We start from the raw sequence: 19,385 nt of genomic DNA, 5'->3' as shown, positions 1-19,385 counted from the left end.
CTATGAGCCATCAGACTAGGCTCATTAGCAACATGACAGTTAGAAATCGCTGCCAGTTGGACTTTAATGGTAGCGGATGCTGAGCCCTGATGAAAAAGCATAGACAAAAACTCCAAGACGGAAGCAATTGGAGCTGTGTAAGGGTCAATCCCTTGGGTATGAGCCCAAACAGAAAACCTCTTCCATTTGCTGGAATAAATCTTCCTAGTAGAGGGCTTATGAGAGGAAGATAAAATATGAACTACCTCAGGTGAAAAGTGATGAAGCCTAACTAACGACGGAAGTGGAGTAGCCAGGCTGTCAATCGGAGGGTCCGCAGAGAGGGGTGGAGCTGCTCTGACATGTGTGTCAGTAAGTCTGGTTGTGGGTCCAGAATCCAAGGCGTGTCCACAATGTAGGGATGGAGAAAGGGGAACCAAACTTGACGAGGCCAGCGTGGAGCAATCAGAATCATTCTGCTTCCCAAAGATTGCACTTTCTGAATCACTTTTGACAGCAAGGGAAATGGAGGGAAAGCATATAGCAGACCGGAGGGCCAATCGTGGACTAGAGCGTCTTTGGGTGACTTCCCCTGTGGGGGGATCAATGTGAAGTAGCTGCTGCATTTAGTACTGAGGGGACTGGCAAAAAGGTCACAGCAAGGCTGACCCCATCTGCTGAAGATCCGTTCTACAACTAGACGGTTCAGGGACCACTCGTAAGGCATCAAAGTAGCTCTGCTTAGCCTGTCTGCTTTCACATTGGACTTCCCCGGAATGTGCGTTGCCACCAGAAACCGCTGGGAAGATACTGCCCACTGCCACACTTGCATGGCCTCTCTGCACAGGGGGTATGACCTAGTTCCTCCCTGCTTGTTCAGATACCACACCAATGACATATTTTCCGAGTGGATTGCAATAGTCCCGAGAGGTAGAAAGCTCTGAAGTGCCTGCAACGCAAGTAGCACCGCTCTCATCTCTAGGACGTTGATATGCAGCTGTATCTCGTGCTCTTGCCACGTGACTTGGACTGTCCTGCCGAGATAAAGCCCCCCCCCACCCCCACCCCATGTGGGAGGCGTCCATGGTCACCGTGGCAACCGGGGGCAGTGGAAGGAAGGGTTTTCCCCTGTCCAGATTGTTGGTGCAAAGCCGCCAACTGAGATCTTGTTTGCATCTGTCCGTGAGCAAAATACGGTGGGAAAGTGGAAGTCTCTGGAGAGACCACTAAGCAAAGAGGAGCCATTGAAGGAGCCTCATGTGTAATCTCGCTAGAGGGACTAACATAATTGTTGCTGCCATAGTCCCCAGGAGTTGGAGAACCCATCTTGCCTTCGCTCTTTTCAGGGGGACCAGGGCGTGCACCTGTTGCTGTAAGACTCTGATTCTTTCCTGTGGTAGGAAGGCTCGCATTTGAATGGAGTCTAGCTCTGCACCTATAAAAATGACACGCTGTGAGGGCAACAAGGCAGATTTTTCCCAATTCAGTGTTATGCCCAACTGTTGACAGACAGTGATGGTAGCATCCCTAGTCTGGATTAGTAGATGCCTGGTGGTGGCGGTGAGGAGCCAGTCGTCCAGATACGGAAACACTTGGAATCCTTGACGTCTCAAGTGAGCCGTCACCACCGCCATACACTTGGTGAACACCCTGGGGGCTGTGGTGAGACCAAAGGGCAGGGCTCAAAACTGAAAATGACTGGCTCCCAGCCGGAAGCGTAGGTGACTCCTGGATGCCCTGTCCATTTTGATATGGTAGTAAGCATCCTTGAGGTCGATGGAGCACATCCATGCTTCTTTTCCCAACAATGGGAGAATTGACTGTAATGTGGCCATACGGAACTTGGACTTTTGCACATGGTTGTTCAGTTGGCTGAGATCTAATATGGGTCTCAGGTCCCCTGTTCTTTTAGGTACCAAAAAGAATCTTGAGTAAGTCCCTAATCCGATCTGGTCTGAGCGGACATGCTGGATGGCTCCTTTTTTTAGCAGCTTTGAAACCTCTCAGGCCACGTGATCCCTTTGACTGGGAGGAACATCCGGGATTTTTCTGACTGGAGGGGGATCTGACGAAAAAGGGATGGCATAACCTCTGGAAATTATTCGTAATACCCATCGGTCCTGGGTGATGCTTTGCCAGGCTTCTGGCTATAACGATATTCAACCCCAAACTGGCTCCGGAAACGCACAGTTGGGCCTCCCATCAGGAGCGACAGTAGGGAGAGCCGCGAAAGGAATCGCGGTCTCCCGAATTGCGGGAGCCCCCTCTGCCTTTAGGGCAGCGTCTCCCTGAATAACCTCCCCCTCCTCTGCCTCTGGAGGGGGGCTCACCTTGTGCACCGGGAAAAAAACCTCTGTGATTTTTTGAACCACATCTTCCCACCCCTCTGGGTCCTGGGGTAAGGCCTAGAGGGAAGAGAAAAACGGACCCCTACAGCAGACTAGAGTTTTTCCCTCTTGCTCGCACCTGGTGAGGGTGTCTTTCACCTTGGTTCCGAACAAAGAAAAACCATTAAAGGGGGCGTCAGTGAATGAAGACTTGAAGGCCTCAGCGAAATGAAAAAGGCGCATCCAAGCTTGCCTCCTAAGGGCGATTCCTGAGCTTGCTGCCCTACTCGCTCCCTCGGCTGCATATGAAATAAGCCGCATGGAGGAGTTAACGATGGAATTGAGGGTAGACATCTGGGCGTTAACCGTCTGGGCCACCGCCTCAGGAACGTTACTCGTGAGAGTATCTCCTAGCTCCTTGAGGAGATCTCTCTGGAGCCGAGTAAAGTGAGATAAGTAGTTCAGCGACCGTAAGGTAGAGGTTGCTGACGAAATGGTACGCTTCCCATACCGGTCCATGGTCCTAGACTCCTTGTTAGGAGGATGGATGGAGGAAGAAGTCTCGGCTAATTCCTTCTGGGTGGCCGCCGCCACCACCATTGCATCCACAGGGACTCCTTTGGACAAAAATTCCTTACCCGGGGGAGCAGACAGAAATTTATTGGGTCTCCTGGGTACGGGTTCCACAGAATCAGGGTTCTCCCACACCCTCCGACAAATTAAATCTAGGAGCTCATCGAAGGGTGGGGATACCCAGGAGGCAGAGGGCTGAGCACCAAAGGCCTTCAGGAAGACCGACTCCTCCTCGGAGGGGGCTTTGGACGGCCAGTCACCTCTTTGTTTCAATATCTCCAGGATGTCGGAGAAAGAAACATCCTCAGAGGATGACTTGGGGGACCCCTCAGATTCCTCAAGGTCAGTATCTGAGGTGAGAGACTCATCTTGGGAGTCTATGTGCTTCCTCTTGCATGTTTTCTTTCTAGGGGGCTCCTCAGGCAAACACTCTGAGGGGCCCTCAGAAACTTGGGGACCACTCGTGGGGGTATCCCTAGGCCTTGGGGCTCCGCTGTCTACAGATAGGTGATCAGAGACCCGTACTGGAGTGGTAGTGGACAGAGTGACCGACCCGCATGATGTAGCTGATGATCTGGCCAGTGCACTCTGCATGGCCTCAAAGGCTGGCCCTCCCGAATCCAAGGACCGACAAGTCTCTGAGGCCACAACACGAGTCGGGGTTCCCCGAGCCAAGGCACCGAGCGGGAGACTAGGAACCAAGAGGTGTCACCCTCGGGCCCGACTGAAGAATCTCGAGTCCCCAATCCTGTGGACGGCGCCGAAGGGGTCGGAGCTGACGTCGGCACCAATAAGCCCAAAGGGGCCATCGGAACCGACCTAGGAACATCACATGGAGCGGAGCATTCCGGCTCTGAAAACAGAGATGCGCTCGGAGGAGGAATAATCGAAGAAGGTATCAGGACAGGCTCCGGAGCCGACTGGGACGGAGCCGAGAACAATTTAGCCAAAACCGGTGACTGAAGGAGTCTCTGCAACACCCTATCAACATCCACATCTGAAAGTGTCCTGGAGGATTTGGAGGACAGGGAGGGAGATCGAGATCTACTCTCAGGTGACACTTGTCTAGTACTGGGAGATCGGCTCTGAAGAGGTTCCAATATAATTGGAGCCGACGCCGGCTCCATCAACACCGGCACTTCCTGTGGCCCCGAGGACAGTGGAGCCGAGGAGGTCAAAGCTAGCTTGATTACTTTCTCTGGTGGCTCCTAGGAGACTGAAGGAGCCAGAGATCTCTTTTTTGATTTTGTGGATTTTGATTTTAAACTGGAAGCAGAATCCATGGCCTCTTCGAACGAGGGTTTCAAGAGTCCCTTCAGAATTAACGTATTCTTTTTTTTCCTGAAGCACCCTGAGACTAAAAGCATGGCAGAAGCTGCAGGACTCCTGCAGGTGGATTGCTCCCAGACAATAGACACATACCGAATGTCCATCGGTGATGGACATTTTCTAACCACATTTAGAGCATTTTTTAAAACCCGAAGGCTTATGCTCCTTGGAATCTTTAGACATCTTGATAAAAAAATCACAATTACCAATACAAGGATCAAGTCACTGACCGACTGGAAAAAACAACTACAGTCACAACATACACCACACTAAGCGCGAGAACAAAATTACCACAAACCAACTGCACAAACAATCCTCAGAAGGGACATACACTAAGGCGACTAGGGCTAAAACCTCTAAATTAAACGGTTTTAGACCAGCACTAGCACACAAAACAAGGGAGACCAACAAAAAACCCTCTAATTTAAATGGTTTTAGACAGAAAAAACAAACACAGAACAAGCAAGGGGACAGACTAGGTCCTCTAACTGAAATGGGCCTAGCCCGTTGGAACAGCTAGTGGGATACCACAAAAAACAATCACACTACAGATAATGCCCCAAAAACACCAAACTAGAAATAGCTATTAAAATAGCTTTTTGTTTGTACAAATTCTCTCAAGAAGAAAAAGAAAAAGGGTACTTAGCCACAGCCAAAAGTGAGACCACGTCCAAGCTACACGAGCGGCAAATGAGATCTGGAATTTGGAGCAATGCAGCATGGGATACCATCTTAGCCCAGCCAATAGAAGACTTCGAGCTAGAAAAGTTTGGCCGAGTCAGAGCCGATATTAGGCTCCGAACCCACGGGTAGGAATGTAAGCGAGATTGGACTACATAACATAGTAAGTTCCGGACCCTCATTGTCCTGTTGGGACCTCTTGGATGGCTCTTTTTTGAAGAAGAGCTTGAACTTCAAGAAGGGCCAACTCCCTCTGGCGGGGTGGAGCATCCAGGCTTGAGCTGCAGGACGCATATCCGAGCGAAATTGAGGAAAACGAGATCTGAGGGTTGTGGGTAGCAACGGATCATGGGAAGGGGGGAGCTTGAGCTCTGGATCTGTCCTTCATTTGCTGGCTCAGATTCGAGGTCGGATCCAAGACCCATCTGTGATGAATAATGACATGGATAGCATCAGGTCAAGTGGTTAACTTCAGGATGGAAATGTCTGGGTGTAGCTTCCTGTAGGGGAGAATGATGAGATCCAGCAGCAGATTGAGGAGCCAAGGGGGTCCTTCAAATAAGGTTTGTGGAGGGGGAACCATATCTGTCTGGGTCAAAACAGGGCTGTGAGTATGACAGTAGCCTTGCACCGTATTGTTTTCTGTATGAAGGTCATGAGAAGATTAGGGGATAGGTGTAAACTAACCCTGAGGGGCTTAATACTTCCTCGGCAACTACTGGATTCAGGGACAATTTGTGAGGCAGCAGGAGGTTCCTGTTAACCCTATCCACTAAATAGATGACTCTCCGGGGAATGTGTGCTGTGGTTAGAAACTTGTGAGAGACCATCACCCACTGCCACACTTTCAAGGTCTCACAACAAAGTGGATAAAATTAGGATCCTGCCTGTTGTTTATGTACCAGACTACTGTCATATTGCCTGTCTGTATATTTTATCACTCCCATAGGAAGACAATCTTGTAGATCCTACAACACAAGGAGAACTGCCTCATTTCCAGAACAATTATATGAAGACAAGCCTCAGAGTCTGACCAAAAATCTTGGGCTAATCTCCCTTCTCAATACCCCCACCTGAGGAAGCATGCGTAGCTGTCACTGTTGCTACTGGGGAGGAAACCTTGAAGAGTCTGCCTGCTGACGCCAGCAGAGAATGAAGCCACCACTGCAAATGAGTCCTACACGACTAAGTTAATATAACTAGATGAGGAAGAGTGTCAAACTTCTGAGACAACTATGACTGAAGCAGCCAGTGCACAATCCTCATATGAAAGCAAGCAAACTGCACCATTAGTATTCATGATGCCATGAGACCCAATACTTTCAAAACCAATTCTGCTGGAGGGCGGTCAAGCTTCAGAAGATTCTGAATTATTGTTTGCAAGGATAAAATTCTGTACCATGGAAGAGAAATCACGACTATAGTTGTGTCAAGTTCACATCTGAGTACGACTAAATGTTGAATGGGAATTATCTTGGATTTTTCTAGAATGATGCATATGCCCAAGGAAGCACATAGCTGAAGAAGGTAATCCCTGACTTGCAGAAGAGACTCCTTTGAAGAGGCATCCAGGAGCCAGGCATCCAGTAAGGGAATATCTTGAATCCCAGGAGTGGCAGATGGGCTGCTACTATCACCATGCCTGGTGGCTGAGGTGAGACTGAAAAATTGGGCTCTGAATTGGCAGTGACTGGCTCCCAACAGGAAGTGCAAAAATCTGAACTCCTTCACTATTTTTAGGTGAAGGTATGCATCCTGGAGATCTATGGTGCACATCAATTCATTCTTCTGAAGACATGGAAGAACTGATTGCACCAAGACCATTCGAAAATAGGACCTTTAGAGTAGTTCTTTAGGAGGCTTAGGTCCAGTATAGGCTGGAAGTCCTTTGATTTCTTGAGAACCAAAAGAATCTCTACAAAAATCCTAACCTAAGCTAGTCTGGTGGGACCTCCTGGATGGCTTTTTTTTTTTTTTTCAGAAATGAACAAACCTCTTGCATAGTGGTCTTTGCCTGATTGGATGGGACATCTGGCAATGGGGAGGGACTTTCAAAAATGAAATGTGATAACCTGTGGATAAAATCCTTTTTATTCACTTGTGTGATGGCAAACTATGAGCACTGTGTAAAGGGATATGCGTCCCCCGACTGCCTCCTGAGTGGATCAGTCGGGCAGACCTTCAGCAATTCTGGGAACGTCTGTCAAAAAATGGCCTGCATAAACCCTGGTTCTGCGAACTACCTTGGCCCATGGGCCTGCATCCATTGAGGTGGCTGCCTCTGCCTCAGCCACTTCAGTCAGAACAGGAGTCATACTGACAACTGGACAGGGAAATATTCCACAAATTTCACAGCTATAGGGAAAAGTTTTATAACCTTACTAAGGATGAAGCGGCACTCCTTAACCAGTTAAGAGGTACTGACACTATGCATGTCATGAAGCCGGACAAGGGGGTGGAGTTGTCCTGGCAGCCAAAATGATTACGGTAATGACATTACCAACATGTTACAGGATACTAACAAGTACGAAGTAGCCTCTTTGAATCAGATTAATATTTCCCAAAGAAGTTTACAGTTGTTTTTGGATAACAGTCTGTTACCGGGGGTGATTAATAAAGAGTTGTAAAACTTCTTACAGAATAAATATCCTCACATCCCTACTGTCTTCGGCATACCTAAAGTACATAAAAACATATTACACCTCCCTTATAGACTTATAGTGGCAGCACATAGCAGCTCCACTTATTCGTTAGGGGTGTTTATTGACTGGCTTCTCAAGGACACACTGTCCAGTATAGATTACATACTTTTTGACACCTTTTTTTTGCCCCAGATATAAAATAAATTTTTTGAAGAGACCACGGGGTTCTCAACTATTGATGTAGTTGATTTGTTCGGTTCCATTCCCCATGATATTGGACTTGAATTATTCTAAGAGGCCTTGATGGAATAAAGTGATTTGAATGCCAATATGATTAATTTAGTCATGGAATTAATGGAATTAGTCCTTAACAATAATTATTTTGTTTTTCAGGGGGAGTACTACAGGCAGTGAAAAGGGGTTGCCATGGGGTCGAGTTGTGCCCTGATGTACGCAAACTTGGTTATGACAATGTGGGAAAAGCATTGTATCCTTGGATCTGACTTTGTAAATAACTGGCTATTGTAACTGCGATACCTGGATGATGTTTTTATCTTGTGGAAGGGGCAATTCGTAGTAGCTGACAATTTTGTTAATTATATCAACAATGTACGTGATTATTTCAAATTCACACATACTTATGATTCCACTACTATCAATTACTTAGATGTTAACATTACTAGGGACGCAAATACGAATACATTCATATCCAAGGTTTACCGTAAACCGACATATTCAAATAGTTTTTTAAGTTACAAAAGCAATCACCCCTTTTACCTCAAGAAGAACCTTGTGAGAGGTCAAATAATTAGGGGGGCCTGAATGTGTTCAACCCTGGATTGTCTGAAGAGGGAATTAGGTCAGTTAATTCAAATGTTTACTGACAGGGGTTACCCGGAGGACTGGGTTTGTGAATTGGGTATGGACATTTTGAGTGGGTAGGGTACTAGATACACCCCTTTGTTGGGGGTGCCTCAGCCCCGAAAAAAGCAACTTTTCCCGGGAGTTAGTTTCACTCACTCACACTCTATGGTTACCTATTACGGCTCCTTCGGTCATAAGATTAGGGACATTCTCAATAAAAACTGGGTTATTTTGGAGGGCAATGAGGACCTGATCCAGTCCCTTGTTAAAGGACCATAATTTTCATACAAGTTAGGACACAATATGAAACATCTCTTGGAACACCCCCTTTTAAATATGAAGGAAAGAAGGGGAACAAAGAAATGTGGTAGATGTAACCAGTGTCCACTTATTCTGGAAAATACGGAGATATTGATAGGGGACCCGTTGCAGCGAATTTATTTGGCAGGGGGGAACTGCCAAACCAAGGGTCTGGTTTATGTGAGTGCTTGTCAGGGGTGTAACATATTTTACGGAGGCAAAACCGAAAGATCCTTGAGAAAAAGGATTTACGAACACTCATATGCAATGGAGACTCACAACCATAACAATGCTTTGCATAGACATGCACCGAAATGTGGCAATTTTACAGGATGTAAGTTTGGGATTTTAGAAGTGGTCAGACATTACGGGGATTGGTGTAATGAAATAGCAAGAAGGGAACTGATGTGGCAATTGTCACTAAATGACACCCAACCACCAGGTATCAATGACTGCTTATCTTTGGTGCCTGTATTGAAGCAAAGGGATATAAAGGTATTTTTTTGACAAAGTTTTGAGAAATAGTTTACAATTAACTTAGAAAGGAAAGAATGTACATTTTATATATATATATATATATATATATATATATATATATATATATATATATATATATATATCTTTTTAATTAGCATTTGTATTTTTAACCTTTTTCTTTAAAATGTTAATTGACTTAGATAACTATGATGCAATGCTTTTTTATAGTTTTGAAAAAGTCAGATCATACGAAAGCGCTTACCTTATCTACTGCCTGGGACATTAAAGCAACGGATGGTTTTATCTAATTGATTTTATGAACCAGTACAACAACTGTTTGGTGGAATTTTAAGGTTTTGCTGCATGTCTTTCTATTGAATTGCCGAGTGGAACTTTTGGTCTTGTCTGTGTTCCTGGGTTCTTGAGTCAGTCACAGGAGTGTTTTTGTTTTACTGGTGGACTCTATACTCCTGCACGCTCTCTTTTTACTACTGATGACTGGACTTGCAAAACCAGATAGAGTGAAGCCCCTTTCGGCTACTGTTAAATGGTCACTGAGGGTTCTTGAATTTCACTCCCACTGCAGAGAGTCTTGCCATCCTGCTTGCTCTTCTGCATCCTTTCTTTCACAGTAGAGGCAAATAAGGTAGAACTTTCAAAGGGGGAAGTGGTGAAGGATCCTTTAACGTTGTCTCCGAAATCACATAAATGCAACTCAACATGGTGTCTCATGTTGATGCCTGCCCCGGCTGCTTTCGCTGCTGCATTTGTAGCATTGTGCAATACATGTATGGAAAGACTGATAATGTTGAACAGTGTTGATAGAGTGGCTTGAATATGCTACTGTGATTCCAGAGTAATTGGGTTCTTCAGAACAGATAACGCTTGCTGTGTGAGATCCCTCTGGAATATCATATCAGCATTGCAGTCTACTGCCTGAATAGCAAAGGAGCCAGAAGTATATGCCTGCTTTACCCGTCTAAGCATTACCAGAGACATCTTGTTAGGCAGACAGACAGAAGAAGAGTCTTCAGACAACTCTCTTTTAGTAGCTGCCAGAATAATTATGGAGCCTTTAAGTGGAGTTTTGAACCAAAAAAGTTTATCTTTGGAAAAACATAGTATTTTATATGGCTTCCTTGGAACTGACACACAGGTGACCTGGTTCCTGACAAGACTTCCTCACCACCAACTCTACTGATTTCACAGCAGGAGGAGCCACTCAGGACGTAGAAGGGGTAATTCCATCTGCGTCAAACAATACTTCCTCATCCCAACAGGGAGGTTTGGTGCGTCAGGATCTCTTCTGATGCATAAGCTCCAGGATCTCTTCAAAGGAAGCATCCTCAAAAGGAGACTGTGAAGATCCCTCTCCATCCTGTAAGTCTATCTAAAATGACTGACTCTGACAGTGATTCCAGATTGTTTTCTCTTACATGCCCTCTTTTTAGGTAGTTCTTTTTAGAGCAGAATGTTTGGGGTCAATGGAACAACTCCGACTGGAGAATGCCCTTGCAGAAGTTGACAGGATAGAGTAAGGGCTAAGAGGAGGTACCTCAGTCTGTGCAACCTGTAGATCCACCTTTCAGGTGAAGCAATGATCCTCCCCAACACTCAGAAAGCCGCATCAACTTCTAGTGGATCCAAGGACATCACTCCCGTGGTGGGATCCAATTTCCCAATGGAAGAGAGAGACAAGGACCCAACAGAGATCTGTGGTTCCATGTGAGGGGCCAGCACAGGGGAGGAGATCAGACTCAAAGAATCGAAGGAAGAAGTCTCCAGGGGAACCAACAGAGGTGCCCACCCAAGTCCTCAGCCCTGAGACTCAGGGCTTGACTCCAACAAGGTCAGAACTGCGGAGCCAAATCTAAAAACCCCGGAGCCAATGAAGTTTGTATCAAGGCCTCTCGGGCCACAAGATCTAGGTAACAATACTGATCCAAAAAGACCAGAGCTGAAGGTTAGATCAATAAGGATGCCTTGATGGAGTTGAAGTGAACAAATCCAACTGGCTTTGGACCCAATGAAGTTAAAATGACCCCCATCTCAATCTGAGTCTTCAAGAACTTTTGCAAAAGGTGATCCAGGTCAACCTCTGCAGTACTTTTGTATGAAATGAAGGATTTCATTGAAAGGGTTGAAGAAGGTCTCGAAGCTGGACAATCCTGTTTCTTTAGTGAGTGGTACAAAGTATCTGGAACTCTTACCTTTAAATCAGGAGGAGTGTAAGCAAGGGTCCATGTGGCATGCTCTTCTATCCCCAGAGCCTTAGGAGCCAATGACAGAACCGAAGAATCACTCGGTCATTTCTTTGGATCCGAGTCCTTGGATTTGAAGAGCTTTTTACCTGACTTCTTTGATTTTGCAGTTTCTGGATCCGGAGGAAGAAGCCCCTTAACAATAAGTTTGTTCCTCTGGTCTACTAGTACCCTAAGATCAAAGGCAGCACAAGTATCACAGGATGCACTGAGATGAGACATCCCCAGACAAACAAACATAGAGCTCCTGCAGATCTTGAAGGGGGAATCTGTGCCCACATTTGACACAATTATTAAAACAAGTGGATTTCTCCATACTATTAATCAACAACATCAAAAACAATCAAAGCTGGGGAGACCCAAACATCCTAAAACTACTCCCTGCTAATAAATCCAAGTAACACTCTAATATATATATAAATGTTCAAAATAGCTACCAGATGTAAGCTATCTGGAAAGGAAAACAACTTCTAAGAAACATTCTAACAGCCAACTATCAATACTAGAGAGAAGCCAGGAAGGAAAACAGGGACAATGCAGACATGGAGGTCTAAAAAATCGTTTCTCTTAAATTAAAATTATCACACTAGACAGTATGAAGGAAGGGTATAGCTAAACATACAGTTAACACATTTAATAAACTAACACTAGCACTACAAAAGGAACTCTAAAATCTCAAAAGGGAGTACAAATAAGAGGCAGAGCTTATCTATCCAGATCTTCCTGCAACTTTGAAAAGTGGCAAATAAGAGCCGAACTAGTCAGGGGGAGAAGGGCATTATGGGAAGGGAAGATTTTGAAGGGTTCAAGACTGTAGCAATAAATTTGCTGGATCGGATCTGCGCAGAGTCTCAAGGACCCATATGTGGGATCAGATGGACTGGATGAGTAGGATTCACAAGTTTCTGGCATCCTTTTGATTCCTTTGAAAAGATCTCTGGGGTACGGAAAACTTGGCTCCAACATCTGAAAATGTCTTGCCATCTTGCTCACGTTGCAGCACTCTTTCTCTCACCTTCTGCCCAAACAAGGAGTAGCTGTCAAAAGAAGTACTGACAAACGCCACCTTAATGTGGTTCACAAAGTCTGTTAGACACAGCCAGGCCTGTCTCCTCATGGCTAGGTCTGAAGTCACCGCTCGAGCTACACCAAGCATTGCATTAGGAATCAGACACATGGTGAGCGATGGTATAGAAGAAATAGTCACCAACAGGGTTTCCAGTCGAGTCCTGAGATTACCCACAGGAAGCTGTTTCAGAATGTTTGCAGCTTTTGCCAACAGTTCCCTCTGAGACAAAGACACACGCACCACACAGTTCACAGCTCTAAATGTGAGTGCCCCTGTTGCATAGATGAGGTTCCCTACACTATCCTGCATCCCGGATTCTCTATTCAGGGGATGGATAGCTTGTGTATCACCTGGGATGTCCTTCTTGATGGCAGCAGTGGCAATCATGGAGCCCACAAGAGAGTTCTTCACTCCACTGCTGTTTATCCTTGGGGGCCACAACAGTCTATCAGGCTTCTGGGGAAATTGCTTAGTAATGATGGGCTACTTCCAAGCCTTATTGCACATCATATCTACTAACCTGCCTGATTTGAAAACAGCACAGGCCGCTAACAGAGAGGTCCTCTCTCATAGGCCATCAGCAACATTTCATCTTCTTCAGGGGAGGTGGGATCCATGGGCCAAGATCCCTTCTTCCTCATCAATTCCAGTATCTTGCCAAATATACCATCCTCTGAATGGGATATGGGAGAAACTTCTCCTTCATCAAAATCTCTTTCTGGGAAGGTACTCTGAGTAGGAGTCTAAGTGCTTCTTCTTGCATTTGTTTTCCAGGGGGGAGGGGGAGATGAGTCATCCATAACATTCCTGGGAAGAAGACACCCTGCATATCTGCACCTTAGAATGAAGAAATTCTATGTCCCTAGGGAGCAAAGATGGGGTATGGTCGAAAAACCCTCCCTGTACCATGTCTCAGGGCAGAATTGACATATCCTATGTCTGCCTCAACAAAGAGCCAAGAAACTGTCAATCTCGCATCACCATGATGCAGATATCTCTGGGCCAGAAACACTAAGCACCAAATATGTGGACACCAGTGGTGCCGAACAAGCATCAGAAACAAACACAAAAGGCATCGACTATTCCAGAACAGACGTCTTCTCTGTTGATTTAAATGCTGAAGACGACAATGATGATGATGCAAATAATGTATACAAAAGTACTAGGAAAGAGTTTGGTGCCAAACAGTCATTGTCTAACACTTCAGCCCTAGTGGTGTTTAACGTCAATGGCATGGTCAGCACTGTAACAGCCACAGACGCTCAGGGTGTCAGCATACAGTAATAAGTATTCTTCATTGTCAAAGAAGTCGAAACATTTACTGGCCTTGATTCCAACACCACCAGTGCCAAAACAGTGGCTGGGAAAGGAATAACAATGAAAGATGGTATTGATTCTTTCTGAGCCAGCCTAGGCACAGAGACGGTGGAGATAATGCCACAACAAAGACAGATCTTCACAAAGGCCAAAATCATCTGCTCCAAATCAGCTGGAACAGGGCTTCTAAAAGATATGTAATCCCTAAAGGAAGAAGCAGAGGCTGGAAGAGAGAAAAGAACCATGAATAATTCCTTCTCTGAAGAAAATCTGCCAGCTATATGTCTAGGTATCAAATCTGTTGCACCAGAAGACTCCTGCCGAGAAGGAAAGAAGGATCTAACAGGAGTGGCCACTGAAGAGGGACATGGTCTAAGACTTTGAGAAACTTTGGCTGTAGACAACTTCTCTAATACTCCAACTACTGCTACATCTGAGTCATATCATCATCATGTTGACATATTTCTCTGGTTTAGAAACTTTAGACAATGACCTACTTGGGTCTTCTGCAATGGATCTTTCTGTCAGTGCTGACTGTGAAAGCAAAAAGCCTTTCAGTATTGATTTATTTTTCCCATTCGAAAGAGTGCTAGTGATGAAATTTGTACATATTATACAGCTGCTCTGCAAATGGCCCACTCCCAAGCACACCACACACATCATATACAGGTCTTATACGGAAATTTTGTGTCTACATTTTTTACACCTCATGAAGTCAGGTTTTGGGGTTTTATACATGGTTACCCCAAAGAGTATAATACTATCTCCAGCAATGCCAACTATTTGTCAATGTCAAACACAGCTCACACTCCAACAAGCTAACAGTAATAATACTACAAACAGAGTAGGAAATAAACAAAGAAGTAAAGAGTCCTTAGGATTCATTAACGCCTACACTAAATGTACAGCAAGTGTACACCGTTCCGACTGAATAGACAACACAAGCATAACTCACACCTTCTTCCTCCTAATTTTGGTTTTCTTATTGACTTTCTTGCGGCTTTAAATACTGAGGGGATTCATAAAGGGTGCTACAAAGTGGAGACTCCATGTAAGCTTAGTGTAATCTTTCTGAGTGTCTAGAAAGCTCAAAAAATGTGGTAGGGATATTCATGAATACAGATTGTGTACACTTAGTGTAGTTGTCATTGAATATGGCCCAGAGTTTTTTCTTTTCTTTTTTTAAAAAATGATGGAGGGACGGGGAGAGAATAAGAGGGGTAAAGTCAAGACTCAATTCTCAAAAAGACAAAATAATAAACCAGTTGTTAAATTTTGCATTCTGTGAAAAGACAGATAAAAAATAAAGCACGTCTTGAGTACAACTCTCTAAGATGGTCCTCTAAAAATTAAGCTTTTTCTTGGAGATGTCAAAGCTGCAAAGGCAACAACAAGATCCAAAGTATCTTCTCGGGGCAGGGGTTATGAAATGGGGAGGAGCTCAAGCTTGTGAAGAGATTTTTTGCTAAGAAAAACAGGTGTCAAGATGACCAATCCTAATATTATAGTGCCCAGACAGGACCAGATGAAATCTGACATTCTTCCCATGTTCTCATTCAGTGGACAAGTCCAGTATTTGGCAGATGAAGATAAAGAATACCCATACCAATGGCTAGTGGTTGTGGCCTTTATGAATAACCAATATGGAAAGCAAACCATCCACCCTTATATTGTGCTGGACACTGAAATTAATATTTCCTCACTAAATGCACTGAATGAGGTTCTTACCTGTAAACTACTACGTAAACTGTACTTCATATCTTGTAAAGTCACTGTGCGATCTCGACGTCTTAGGCACAGACCAGACTTTACCAGATGAAAAAATGGTTGTGGGACACGAATGTCAGTACTCAGTGTTAGACCAGACACCATTAATTCTTTGACCATCATTCCATCTTGACCTTGCCAAGGGACTGTATCTGGAAAAAAAAAAAGGAACCTCAGTAGCAAACACAGAAGAGAACTCTGCAGCCTAAGGTTATGCATGCATTCTTTCAGATAGTTTATGTCAGATTCATTTAGCAGTGACATCTAAAAGAATTTAAATAACATGTCTTGGTTGGGCTTCTCATGAAAAAAAATCAGCCTGCTGTGTAGTCCCCTCATCCATTAAATGACAAAGGCAAAAAAGTACTTATTTACTTTGCTTATTTTTCCCCTACACTGTCCTAACAAACACCAGAGAATAGTCAAGTAGCATTTACCAAACACTCACCTGTGCATGGCAGCCACCTGCATATCAGAAGTTAGTAAACTCCTTGTTACACAATACCAGAAGATCGATAACTCAGTAATTAGCCAGCTTTAGTTACACAGGCTACAGCCCTGACTGTGATGTTGGTGATCTGGATCAAAACAGAGGACAAACGGCAGAATAGCTTCCTAGGGAGATACAGGAAGCCATGGGCCTTATCCCTCATCCTAGTAAAAGAATGCAGAAATTAGCTATGCACTAGAAGCTTGCAGTAAAAGCATTTGATAGCTGTTCAGGATTGATACAGGCCAGCTATGGTCATATCTGATTTCTGCATTAAGTGCAGGTGTGCACTCATGTATAGCTAAAATGTCTGGGTTATCTACATGCAAAGTATTGTAGGGAAATTCAGTACACCTCTCTTGATGTTTCCACTACCACAGGCAGGGCTTCTTGTGGCCTTATATGATATCTGTCAGGCAAAGGACTCAGTCCTGCAGACGCTTATTATAAAGGGGCTGCAGTTAATGTGCTGGTGGGAAAGAAAGGAGAATGTTGGTTCTGGAAAGGTTCAGGAAGTGGGGAAAATAAATGAAAAAAACGGTTTAAGAAAAAAATCAATAAATTATATGGACCCTTCACAATGCAGGGCAATGCAAATCAAACAAGAGGCCTCAACTGTGGCCTCAAGCACTCCTAAGTGACACACAACCATACCTTCTTACTAGGGGACTTCAATTACCCAAGTATTGCTTGGCACACTTACATTTAGTATCAAGCAAAATATGTATTAAAATACAATGAAGTTTCTTTACATAAATCAAAAGGTATCAACATTTATAAAAATTATTCGTCTGGAGTGCAGGGAGTGCCTTCTGTGTGGAGTCTGCATGTCCTCCCTGCGGGTCGAGTGGCGTTCTGAAAGACATGCGTGAATGAGAGTGCCTTTGTTGAAGGTTGGGCGTCGAGCTGGCAACTCGGCACTGTAAAAATCTACTGCCAATCATTAGCGGACCGGAGTTCCACTGTGCCAACCCCTAACCGGGAAAAGCTGAAAGATAAACAACAACATACATTAAGAAATAGGCCTGGGGACAGCAGCCTATACTATAACAATTCCATTAAGTACCTTAGAATAGTAATGAATTCTACACTGGGGGATTACCTTCTTCAGGGGACGAAAAGCAAAGCATTAGATATCTTAGCAAAGACTACTCTCAGTAATGACTTTGCATTGTTATATTACATTCATTTTGTTTGACAGCAGAAGGTGACAATAAGTTTATCAAGCCTATGCTTTAAGTGTGTGCAACATTCTCCGTCCCCACCATCCTTGTAATCTCTTTCATCCCTGCTCCAAGGGCCTAACCTGTTTGTGAAACCAGTGAGCTACGTTTGAGAGAAGAAATCATCCTGATATTGTGCCTTACAAAGTTACACTCCTAGCACACTACAATTGCTAATGAACTGCATCACAGCAAAGTATTTTATGGTTGTGGTACCTTATGAAAAAAAAACACCTGCTAGATGCACCTTCAGGTACAAGACAACTAAAATCCAGAAATCCAAAATGCCCTCTAATTGTTGTACTGAGCTTCAGTTTCATTTTCTGCACTGGGCAACATATTTTGAGTGCATTGTTGTCGTTAGGATAAACACACACACACACACACACACACACACACACACACACACACACATACACACACGCGCGCGCGCACACACACGCACACACCCTGGGCTGCTTTTTATTCTTATTTGCACTGTCTTATACTCTGCTAATCCGCATTATTCCTTATAATGCTTTACACTATATAAACACAGCTTCTGGTGTACCAACATCCACAATCATGTTGATCGTTTTGCCAGTGTCAGTGGCACAACAGCCCACTCAACTTTGTTGTAGAAGACTGCCAGTTCTATTCCCACACCAGATAGACTGATTGTTGACATGGCAGTGCAGCACTGAGGGGTTGCTGAACTCCTGAGTGTGTCATCCTTTGGATGAGACATTAAACCGAGGTTCCACCTGCTTGAGTTGGTGGATGTAAAAAATTCCATGGCACTTACAGAATAGAGTAGGACAAGTTTCCTAACGCCCTGGCCAAATTTTCCCAAGTAGTATAAATACTACCCTGGGTCTCCCCTGAAAAGAGGACATTACCCCTCTTGGATTAACCCAGGTAACAAGGAATAAAGAAAGAAAAAAAGAAAAATTATTAGTAACATTAGTCCCCTTAAGTTTAGTAAAATGCTAAATAACACAAGGAACGGTAAAGAGGGCATGAGAAAAATAGAATACCAAATGAAGCAGTAAGAATTCGGACAAACAGAGATGCAAAGAAACCTAACAGCAAATTCAATCAGTTTTTTATTTATTGTTTTTACTTATGCTTTTTCCCCATTCCTGCTGACCATTAAGCCTCCCTTCATAATACTCGGCCCTTTGTTTCCTGTACTAGGGATGTACCAAACAAACCACCCAGAAGAGCACATCATGCAGGCAGCCATGAGGGTTATTTACATCCCTGCTCACACATAGTAGGAAGTGAGTAATGGGGATATTTCTATTTTGAACCCTAATCCTCCCACTGGTGATGACAAGAACTGCATCACAGCATGGACTATGCAGTAGCACAATTCTGAGCATCCGCTCTCCTTCACATGTACAAACAAGGTGCTACGATTATCAGCTTGGATAGCTGTAACCCACATCCCTACTGAAACCAGCTACTGCTTTGCACACTTTAGGGCCTCCACTCTTAGCATTGGAGAAGAAGAACAGTTGTCATGGAAACCACCACACCCTCTCCATAGGATTAGTGAGCTGTAGTCATTCATTTCCTAGCCCTTCCTCCCCAGCTCTTCCAGTTCATGAGCAGCTGCTCAAACTTTGATTACCTGGGTTGCAGATTAGGCGTTATCATTCTGCACTAAAAAACCAAGGTTACAGCAAATTCAATTATGAAAAGTAAAAAGGGTGGCTTTGCGTTGGTGGAGCAGTTGTGACTTCTGCAAAAATCATACAAGTTTTCACTTATGGATGAACATCCCCTAAATTCTCTACATCCTAAATGGCTAGAGCTTAGGTCCCATCATGTCTTCAGACCACTGGCAAACTGCAGGAGAGTATCTATAATGGTTAGAAACACTATTACATCACATCAAATTACCCACAAAACTGATGGAGCTCCACATTACCCTTAACTAATCCAGCTATTATTTCACTGCTAGCTACAAATCTCCATCAATGTTGCCCAAAGAACACAGATATTACCTCAACACCACCAAGGTATTAAATATCAAACCAAATATCTTCTTACTAGGGGACTTCAATTACCCAAGTATTGCTTGGCACACTTACATTTCTAA

At 44.3% G+C, this 19,385-nt stretch overlaps 1 protein-coding gene across 1 annotated transcript in view; it reads right to left on the bottom strand.

Moving 5' to 3' along the window:
* LOC122814477 (inactive serine/threonine-protein kinase TEX14-like) overlaps positions 1 to 19,385 on the bottom strand; it is a 555,764-nt gene that overhangs the window by 296,299 nt on the left and 240,080 nt on the right. The window contains exon 12 of the mRNA XM_044087056.1: positions 15,548 to 15,738. Within this exon, the coding sequence (XP_043942991.1) occupies positions 15,548 to 15,738 (191 nt within the window). The remainder of the gene's footprint in view (positions 1 to 15,547; positions 15,739 to 19,385) is intronic.

This window comes from Protopterus annectens, chromosome 10.part0 (genome assembly GCF_019279795.1).
Source record: "Protopterus annectens isolate FY-2018-M chromosome 10.part0, PAN1.0, whole genome shotgun sequence".
Taxonomy (NCBI): domain Eukaryota; kingdom Metazoa; phylum Chordata; order Ceratodontiformes; family Protopteridae; genus Protopterus; species Protopterus annectens.
This window is presented reverse-complemented; position numbering and strand designations above follow the sequence as displayed.